Source organism: Tasmannia lanceolata, unplaced genomic scaffold, assembly GCF_043159265.1.
Source record: "Tasmannia lanceolata isolate RefF3 unplaced genomic scaffold, GAP_Taslan_0.1 ptg000002l, whole genome shotgun sequence".
NCBI lineage: Eukaryota > Viridiplantae > Streptophyta > Magnoliopsida > Canellales > Winteraceae > Tasmannia > Tasmannia lanceolata.
In genome coordinates, this window is record NW_027518679.1 from 58,464,875 (window position 1) to 58,475,244 (window position 10,370).

Below are 10,370 nucleotides of genomic sequence, written 5' to 3' on the forward strand. Positions count from 1 at the left end.
TTAATACAATCAAATGTGGCGCACACGGTACTGATATAGTGTAGTGGGTCCACCCAGGATTCATGTAAACCGTCCATTCCATTTGATAGTTGTTGGTTGGAGAGAAAGCATGATATTCCCCCTCATCTCCTTCCTTCTTCTCTTCTCCAAATTGTATCTCGGGACTCCTCTGAGATCCCCTTATGCTCGATTCTAAATCTTTTTCTCTTTTAATGAAATTCTCGTAGCCAAATGGATGGTTCAGATCAACCTAATGTGGGACCCACCATGCCACATTGTAATACAATGAGGTGAGGTTGGGCCCTATTGAAGCATTCCTTCTAAGATAGTCAATGAAATCTTTTTATATCATCCACGTGTAGGTTATTCATTAGACAGCCAACATTATATTATATATAATTTATACAGATTCGCATCTTGTCTAATTAAATTAAAGAAATGCAGTTCTGAATTCTGATCACTAATTTTTAGCCACGTGGAGTTTGATGATTCGAACTCATAAAACAAGTCAAGGAATTGTGGCCTTTGTTCAAATTAAAAAAAAAAAAAAAAAAAACCCTCCCGCTATAATTGGATTGAATTGGAATCTTGGGACCTGCCCAATCTCTCTGAAACAACCTAAACATCGTTCAGAGTAATAAAATTTATCTGGATTTGGGATTTTCAATGGGGTTGGGATTTCAATGTTTGATAAGAAGAAAGCAGGTTGATTCTGATCATGTGAAGCAGGGTGGTCAGCAATTAGCAAAGGAATTATCTGTTCTTCAGCTTATTGCAATTGGTATCCATTCATTTTCCTTTAAGTATTTATGATCATGGTGGTATTTTTGTTGCAAATTATTAGCAAAGGAGATATCTGTTATTCAGCTTATTGCAATTCTTATAGATTCATTTTCTTTTCTCTCTTTAAACATCTGGTTATTATTTATCATCATTGTGTTGTTTTTGTTGGTGGGTTTGTTTTTTTTCTCTCTCCTTTTGTTGTTGTCTTTTTTTTAAAAATCAATTTATTATCTTTTTTTTGGATTTTGGGCTTTTCTGTGTTTGTTGTTGATATTTTCATCTCCCCTTTATTTGTTTATTATTATTTTCTCTTCTATAGCAGTTGGTATTTTTATTTTGAAAATTCCAACTTTAATCTAAAGTGCTAGTTCAGAATAAGGGAATTTAAAATTTTTTAATTTGAATCTAGTTGATTACCAAGTTGAAGGTAAGGTTCAAGGTAGTCTGAATTTGAATCTTGTGTGTTGTTCAGGATCAAATTTCAATGTTCAATGGGATGTGAAATATGATGATTTCAAGTTTATTGGATGGAGTGATTCTAATTCTAGCAATCAAACTTGTTTTGGTTTATAATTTGGATTATCTAGTGAATGGGTTAAACGTAAATAGGTTTGGTGGATGCGATCTGAAATTGATAGTTAAAGAGACTAATTATCTGCATTTTCAATAAAAAAAAGACTAATTACCTGTTCTTCAGCCTATTGCTATTGGTATGGATTCCTTTTTTTTTTATTCTCTTATCTTCCTTCTTCGAATTTTTGGGTTTTTAATTTATGATGATTGTGGAATTTTTGTTGATATGTTTGTTTTGCTTCTCAGCCCTTTGTGTTGTTGTTGCTGCTGTTGTTTTTTTTTTTTTTCCATTTGATAGATAACTTGTTAGGTTTTGGGATTTTCTTTTTCTGCTTTTGTTGCTGGTATTTTTGTCTTTCCCCCCTTTGATCTCTTTTTTCTTTTATAGCCATTGGTATTTTTGTTTTATTTTATGGTCTCTGTTTGCTTGAGGTATCTTAATATCTATTGGTTAGGTTGGTTTTGTTTCGGGTTTTGCTGTTTTTTATAATACAACGGCGAAGTTGTCGGTTGTCTGTTGTCACTGCCACAAAGACTTAATTGTTGCATCTATGTGGACCAATTGCTCATTTTTTGTTCTTCGTATTTGAGTTGAGATGTTTTGGTTTGGGTTTCTTGATATTTTGTTGTTTTGAGAGTTATGGAAGCTTTACGTCATCTTCATTTTGGTCTTAAATGTCTGTTTTTTGGCTTAATTTTCATTATATACTTTGCTTAGCTTTTGCAGCCGTTGGGTTTGTGTTCAGAACTTGAATTGATGTTCTGCATATTCAATTGCTTTCAATGTAGTGAGAGGGTGGTTGGAACTTCTGTTGGATTGTAGAAATCTTGTCATAAGACTGGTTTTCTGTTTCTATACCTAAGAAATAATGAAAATCTCTGTCGTTAATTTTGTTTTTTGTACTACATGTATTCCCAACGAGAGATACAGAAGAACGAGAAACATGATACGCATTAAATTGAAATCCTTATCTTTTGAATATCTAATTTAACTCTGACTTGCTTTCCGTTTTATTCGTAGAACTTGAAAAATGTAAATATTTTTCTTTCATAAGCTGCTTTACATTTATTCTTCGAGTACGGTTGCTTTTTCTTTTTATTCATTTACTTTTCTCTTATATAATTTTTTATCATGAATGCCTTGGGCAGCACTTCAACCTGTGCTTTTATGATGAACTGGAGTTTAAATTCTGTGTTCTTTTGGCTCCAAGTTTATTTTATATGTTGTGATTTCCATTTGGCCGGTGCTTCTATAACCAACCTCAGGACTAGTCCAGAGTTAAACATTCAGTTATTTTTGCATACAATCCATGCTACCATTGAACGATGGTTATCTGATCAGGTGTTGGATCAACTATTGGAGCTGGGGTTTACGTTCTTGTTGGAACAGTTGCTCGAGAGCATTCAGGACCAGCCCTCAGCATTTCCTTTCTGATAGCTGGAATAGCAGCTGCCCTTTCAGCATTTTGCTATGCTGAGCTGGCAAGTCGCTGCCCATCTGCGGGGAGTGCCTATCATTATTCGTACATATGTGTCGGAGAAGGGTACTACAAACATTTAGATTATTTTCATCCTTATTTCCATTGCTACATGTTTCCATATTTGCACTTTTTAAGCCTTTAATTCTGTGGCTGATCTAGTATTTGTTAGGAAGGAGCAAGCTGTATATAATCATGTATGTGCTAAGTGATTAAAATGTTTGGCAGAAAGACTTTGAAACTTTGTACTTTTAGGATAACAAATAGTATTTGCAAATTTCTTACTATTTTTTTCGTGTTCTGATTTTGTTCAGCATTGCTTGGCTGATTGGTTGGGCTCTCATACTGGAATATACAGTTGGTGGCGCCACTGTTGCACGTGGCATATCCCCGAATTTGGTACATTAGATTTTCATTAGTTCAAAGTTTCCTTCTCTTGAATTAGACTACATTATAAGTGATGGAGATTATTCAATGATAGAGTGTAATTTACTGTAATGTTTTTTGCTGCATTTGATATCAACATCCTAGTAGAGTAGTTCCATTAAAAATCAATTCAGTTTTTTTTTTTTTTTGGTATAAGTTACTTTTGATTTTCCTACGCAATGCATTCCATTCATTTTTCCTATTCTCTATTAAGTTTTATATGTGCCAAGCCTTTAATTTTTATAGCTATCATTTATGCCCATCACTGCCAAACTGAGAACCCTTGGAAAATATGCTACCCACTCTTTTACCATTAGCAATCTATCCAAGATACTCTTTATATGCTCCTGCTGGTTATTTAACCAAGTGATTTTGAACTGCCAACCACAAATCCACAAGTTGATTTCTTTGCTCGAAAAGCATTAGCAATCTATCCAAGATGCTCATTAGGGATTGTTTGGCTGCAATTAATTCAATTTTAGGGGGAACCAATTTTGAGGGTAATCAAATTCGAGGGAAGCCAAATTACCCAATTTGGATAAGTGGAATGAATCGAAAAGGTGAGACCACCAAGCAATCGAAGGCAGATCGATTGATGCAGTCATAAAGGAGATTCTCTTTCCACACCAATCATGTACTGGACTCCTATACCCCACCTTCACCGATGATAATGTTCATTCTCTTGTTGCCATTCTCACCCTCACGTCCAATCTCACACACATCTCCATCTCCTCCTACTCCCAAGCCACTCCCAGTATATGGAGTCAATAGCTTTAATTGTAATAAGGTATAATGAAGCAAAATGGTATATTGTCTCAGCCATATCAGCCTTGTCTCATATTCTTCCTTCCTCTTGACATGGTAGCCTTTGCTTATAATTGTAGGATAGGTAAGTAAGACCTCGCTCGAACTAGTAATCTTTGGGTGACCAATTTAACAACACTCCACAAGGCACAATCTTCAGCTTCTGCGGCATCAACATCACTGCAAGGGCCTATTTCTCCATACTTCCATCAGGAACAAATGTTGATACAATAACTTGGTTATGACAACCTGAAAGATTGCATATTATACATGGCTGATTTGTGGTAGTTACACATTACATTTATCAAGATGTAAGCACTTCCTTGTCATTATCCTTTTATTCACAAAATATTCTTCAAATCCATGTTGTTGTGATATAGCAGCAACTTATCAGTGATAATAGTTATGAATATTTTAGTACCTTTTTTTTATATTGTGCTTAGCATTAATTGTTTGGATGCATGTTTCATTCTGCAAAGACACTTGGTTATTTTAAAAATAAACTATGCTATAATGGATTATTTTGAGATTAAGTTTGAGGGTTTCATGTTGCATAGTGGTTTCCCAAGCTTTCATGTATAATCTCATTTTGAAGGTTTCATGTTCCACAGTGATTTCCCAAGGTTTCATATATAATCTAATTTAGCATACTGATTTTCAAATTTGCATGGTCACTTACTGACAATCAATGTTTTATATGTTTTATATGCTTTAGGCCTTGTTTTTTGGAGGGCAAGATAGTCTTCCCATTTTCTTAGCCCGAGTAAACTTCCCCTTCCTTCATATTGTGGTTGACCCTTGCGCTGCTATTCTTGTTATCGTTGTCACTGGCCTCTTATGCGTGGGAATCAAGGAGGTACCTATTTAATAAACTTCAATTTTGGAAAGTTTTAAATGCCTTCTTGCTTCTATTGCCATCAATTTCAATGTATGTTCCCCTGTAGAGTTCTATTGTGCAAGCCATTGTCACAACAGCAAATGTTTGTGTCATGGTTTTTGTCATCATAGCTGGTGGGTACCTTGGTTTTCAGACTGGATGGGTTGGATATGCTCTTCCTAACGGGTAATTGAACTCATTATATATTTTGTATATATGGTAGATATTTCACATATTTTTACACTTCACATTTGATTGAAAACTAAATTATATTCTCTTTGAATCTTCAGAGACTTCCCTTTTGGAGTAAATGGCATGCTTGCTGGGTCTGCAACTGTTTTCTTTGCATATATAGGCTTTGATTCAGTTGCTAGTACAGCTGAGGAGGTATGACATTGTTACTGGTACTCTTTAACTTATATAAATACCTCATCTCCGCTTGAGAACAGATTCCTGTTTGAAATTCAGTACATTCAAATAGGAATTGCAGGTGAAAATTACCATGTTCTCTTGTTCTGAAATTATATCTCTATCATGGTTTTAAATTTCGGCCGGGGCCGACACCTAAAGTACATTGAATCGAAATTTTACATGAAATTTCTCCTAAATTTCGTTTTTCAGCCTTATTTACAAAAATTTTACCAAAATGTTGAACTCCGGTGGAAATTAATGAAATTTCCACTGAAATTACCAAAATTTCCACCAAAATTTTATACATTTCGGTGGAAATTTAAAAAAGCTGAAATTCTTGTCAAAATTTTACATAATTTCAGCATAAATTTTGGTTTTGATGGTGGCTGAAACCGACATTTAAAACCTTGATCTCTATCACAGGTGAAGAATCCTCAGCGCGATCTGCCACTGGGAATAGGAATTGCACTGTCTATATGTTGCCTCTTGTACATGCTGGTATCTGTTGTTATAGTTGGCATAGTACCGTATTATGCAATGGATCTAGACACCCCAATTTCATCGGCGTTTGCCAGCCATGGGATGCAGTGGGCAGTGTAAGGAATGATTAACTTATAAAATTTTCTGATTTTAATTCAGATCCACTTCAAAGTCTACACCGGGCAAATTTCATTGTTTCATTTCAGCTTTGATTTTAGCTCTGTATTTAACTGTAGGTACATCATCGCGGCTGGAGCAATTACTGCCCTCTGCGCAACCTTGATGGGTTCAATTCTTCCTCAGGTAAACAATTGCCAACCAAGATGTATACTCTCAATACTGTCTTGCTTTAGATATATCTTGAATTTTCAATTTATTATGTAATTCCATGCAATAATACCGCCACTATTTCGGCATTGACGATCTTCAATTGGTCCGATGCCACATAGCTCTTCCCCAGTGGAAATCCACTGGAGAGATGGTCTGAGTTATTGCTGTTGTGGTCAGTGGATGTGCCATTGGCGACAACTGTGATATGCACCACAAGCAATCTAACAGCTCATGTTTAGATGGTTAATCTGATAATAATTTATCTTCCAAGATTCATTAACTATTTTTTATGGTTAATTTCTAAAAGAATTTTAATGAATTTAACAATTGACTAGTCATTTCATACATTATGATTTTATGATCTGACTTTATTGTTAAAACTCTAGTTTTAATTTACAAACATTTATGATCTGATCTATAAGGTTCCCACAAAGCAGGTTTTAGAGTAGTTATGTGGGAAAAAAAAAATGCAATTTACAGACATTGCGCAATGTGGTTGTGGAAGCTTAATTCCCATGCATAGCACTTCCTGATACGGATTTCCTGCACTGTCTGTGTTTGGCCAGCCTAGAATACTAATGGCTATGGCTAGAGATGGATTACTGCCACCATTTTTCTCCGATGTTAACAAGCGTACGCAAGTTCCTGTAAAGAGCACCATAGTAACCGGGATCTGTGCTGCAATCTTGGCTTCTTGTATGAATGTCTCTCAGTTGGCTGGAATGGTAATTTAGGATTACTCTATAGATTTATTATGGAATGAGACTTTGGTAAAAGTGCTTTTTTTTCAATTCTCATGCGAACGCTGAAATAAGATTCCTTAAGTGGTAAAGGTGCTCTTTTAATGCAGGTAAGTGTGGGGACTCTACTTGCATTCACAATCGTTGCAGTTTCAATTTTGATACTGAGATATGTCCCGCCAGATGAGGTACCTCTACCACCATCATCACTTCAGGAATCAATTCATTCTGTATCACTACGGTATAGTACTCAGGAAAATGACAGCAATTCGAAAGATTTTGTTGGCTCCTCTAAGGATGATAATCAACATTCACAAGACACTCTGATTTATCCAGACTATGTAGAACCATCAGCTGATTTTCCTCTCATTGAAAAGGAAGGTGGTAAAGGTAATGGAAAGTTAGATGCTAACAACTTCTCATATGTTTTTTCTGCATATCATCTTTATTTTTACCTATTGGACATCCCCACATACTTCTATGATAAAGTTTCTTCAGGTCTTATCTTTGTTGATTTGGTTTTATGGTCCATGTCCTTTTTATTAAGTGATTAATGTTATATTGGATGATGCAGACAAAACAAAGGAACAGAAGAGGAGAAGAATGGCGGCTTTGAACATATCATTCGTGTGTGTTGGAGTGCTTCTCCTCACTTCTGCAGCTTCAGTAGAATTCTTGCCCAGGCAAGTCATATTTTGAAGCTCTTGCTATTCAGCTTTTGTGACCTATTACCCATTTCTTCAAAATAGTGAATGCTGGACTGTGTATACTTCGAAGGTTAATACACAATCTGTAACCAAAAAATATACACATGCACTACTCTACTAAAATAGGGGTTGATGCTTGACCAAAAGCTTCAGCATATAAAGATTAGGATGTGATGCTGTTGTATGTCTCACATTATTGCTTCTTAATCAAGGTATATTCAAGTTGGCCTATCCCAGCTTACCCCACAAAAGAAGCACTATTTCTTCTATGCACCCCATTTGAAAATTGTATATTTTAGAATGAAACCTTTAAGATTTGATATGAATAAAAGGGTTCTTGATACAACTTATATCCAATTTGACAAAAATATTATATGAATCTTATGGTTCACTCAAGCAGAATGGTCAATGGTGTAAGCACTTTCTATTGTTAGCGCTTTTTTTAGTAATGTTTGAAATTGAAGATGTGGGCCAAAATGTGTTCAAAGTGTCGATGCAGTGCAATGCAAGTATGAAATTGAAGATGTGGGCCAAAATGTGTTCAAAGTGTCGATGCAGTGCAATGCAAGTATGCAACCTAGTACTTGGTTGACACAGTCATAACCGAGATACAAAAGAATTTTGATTGGCTTGGTAGGACAAAAAACAGGTTTGGAGAAGAGCTCAGTCAAGGTAAAAGGGATCCGACTCGGACGAGTAGATGATTGACACGAGGAGTTTTGAAGTGGTGGTTCTTTTAAAGCTATCTTATGGTTTGATAAGGAACGAAGTGTAATTGCAGACGAATATTATAGTAATGTTCCTTTCTTATGCATGATCGGTCTGGAATATGTCCTATAGTTTATTGCTGCATAAAACTGTCATGCAATATTAGAATGTGGTTCTTTTAGCCTTAGATTTTCTTCTTCATAATCGTTTTTAATGAATTCTAAATTTTCTAAAACAAAATTTTCAAACATGTTACAAATTTTGATTTATTTTTCAGTTTAATTGATCTGCTCTTCTTATGATTTACTTGCTTCAATTGTGAGAGCATTGGAAATGGATTTTAACATCTAACATTATCTTAAAGTGTTTCGGTAGTACAAATCTTGAATCTTTGTCAGTGTGTGTAAGTCTTATAGTGATGCTGTAGTGAGTCACTTAGGTCCCTAGGGTGTTGTGGACGTTCTGACTCATTATTTTCTCACAGCCTTGTACAGTACCCAGTGTGTATAATTGGTGGCCTGCTTCTTTCATGTGGTCTGATTGTTCTCTCTTGGATTGACCAAGATGATGGTCGACACAGCTTTGGACACACGGGAGGTACATATAATGTTCCCATGTTTTGATTTATACACTTTGCAGCCATTCTACTATGTTCAAAGTTATGATCCATGTTGAGACTTGTTCTATCATATGCAGGTTTCATTTGCCCATTTGTTCCGTTGCTACCCATCTCTTGCATTCTTATAAACGTCTATTTACTAATAAATCTCGGGTAAGTACCCGAACACATTACTTTTGTTCTTTTCACTGGCTGTTTTATTATTCCAGTGCTGGTTTTGCATTTCAAAACAAACCCGTGACCTTGAAGTACCATACCAAAGGCCTAACTATTTGTGCTCGCGCCTGACTCCTAGTTATGGACTAACATCACTCTATAACTTCTCAGGTCTGGTACATGGATCAGGGTCTCTGTGTGGATGGTAATTGGAGTATTTCTGTATTTATTTTACGGGAGGACCCATAGCTTGCTGACGGATGCTGTTTACGTGCCCAATGCCCATGCAAATGAGATCTATAGAATCACTTCAGAACGTCTCGCATAAAAGAATCCTTCCTAGCTACTCAGCCCCCTCAGTGAAGATTTCAAAACTTTGTAGGCTTGTAAAATCCATTTGTTCAATGAATCTTGCTATTCTTCCCTTCAGAACTATACATACAAACATATATATTACACACCGGAATTGGACCAGTGTCTACTTTGTACAGTGAAATATTGGATGTGATTGTCCTTTGTAAAATAGATGTGAATTTTCTGTAAAATAGATGTGAATTGTGAATATTTTGTAACTGTAAGTTTTAAGTTGGAACAATTGTAAGATGGTTCTCTTATTGATCTTCAAGGAAAAATAATGAATCTAGTAAAAACTTTGTAGCATGGGTAGTATTGCATCATCTTTATGTCAGTTTTGTATCTAATTCGAGGAGGAAAATAAAGGAAAAAAAATCCAGGCATCGGTGTAAGATTTGATATCTTGTTTTCTGTTGTCATTGTGAATAAAAAGAGTTGAAATGGATTGAAGGTAGTACCCAACCTTGCTTAAAAGCTTTTTGTAGCTTACAATGGAGAGTTTTTATGTGGTGTCAACTCCTAGCTCATCATCTTTGTATCCTTTTTTCTTGAATTTTCTTGCAAATAGTCAATTCCAAAAAAGACAAACAAAATGGGGTGGAAATATCATTTCCCCCCAAACATAGATCCGTTTGGTTGCATAATATGAAGCGACCAGTTACTCCAAAAGTTTAAGCTGTTGGAGAAGGCGTTATTTATTCTTTTATTCTTTACACTCCCTCTCACGTGTGACCCTCTTTCTTTGGGTTGGCGTACATGTGGCACATGTGGCCCCATTTTTGGATTTTGCCATTGCATGTGGATTTTTGCTATCCGGGAGGGGTTTAAACTCAAGACCTAGGACTTTTGCTCTGATACCATGTAAAATAACCTGCAAAAGCTTAAGCTGTTGGAGAAGGCGTTATTTATTCTTTTATACTTTAG

General features: G+C 35.7%; 1 protein-coding gene across 2 annotated transcripts; it reads left to right on the forward strand.

Moving 5' to 3' along the window:
- The first annotated feature begins 521 nt into the window (after positions 1 to 521).
- LOC143881519 (cationic amino acid transporter 2, vacuolar-like) lies at positions 522 to 9,752 on the forward strand. Of its 2 annotated transcripts, XM_077384626.1 has the most exons (14): positions 522 to 781; positions 2,699 to 2,900; positions 3,149 to 3,233; positions 4,780 to 4,920; positions 5,009 to 5,127; positions 5,232 to 5,328; positions 5,776 to 5,948; positions 6,069 to 6,135; positions 6,729 to 6,887; positions 7,013 to 7,292; positions 7,477 to 7,585; positions 8,802 to 8,914; positions 9,014 to 9,089; positions 9,264 to 9,752. In XM_077384626.1, the coding sequence occupies exons 1-14, from the start codon at positions 667 to 669 to the stop codon at positions 9,418 to 9,420; spliced, it is 1,893 nt and encodes a 630-aa protein (XP_077240741.1). In that variant the 5' UTR covers positions 522 to 666; the 3' UTR covers positions 9,421 to 9,752. The 2 variants fall into 2 exon arrangements, 1 of the variants encoding a protein (XP_077240741.1); XR_013251962.1 differs by lacking the exon at positions 9,264 to 9,752 and having other exon boundaries at positions 8,812 to 8,914.
- Positions 9,753 to 10,370: the final 618 nt, after the last annotated feature.

Excerpts from the sequence above, each read along its gene's own strand:
- LOC143881519 (XM_077384626.1), top strand. The coding sequence starts at position 667 with ATGGGGTTGGGATTTCAATGTTTGATAAGAAGAAAGCAGGTTGATTCT. Across the intron at positions 4,921-5,008 it reads TATGCGTGGGAATCAAGGAG|AGTTCTATTGTGCAAGCCAT; the intron begins GTACCTATTTAA and ends GTTCCCCTGTAG. Across the intron at positions 6,136-6,728 it reads TGGGTTCAATTCTTCCTCAG|CCTAGAATACTAATGGCTAT; the intron begins GTAAACAATTGC and ends GTGTTTGGCCAG.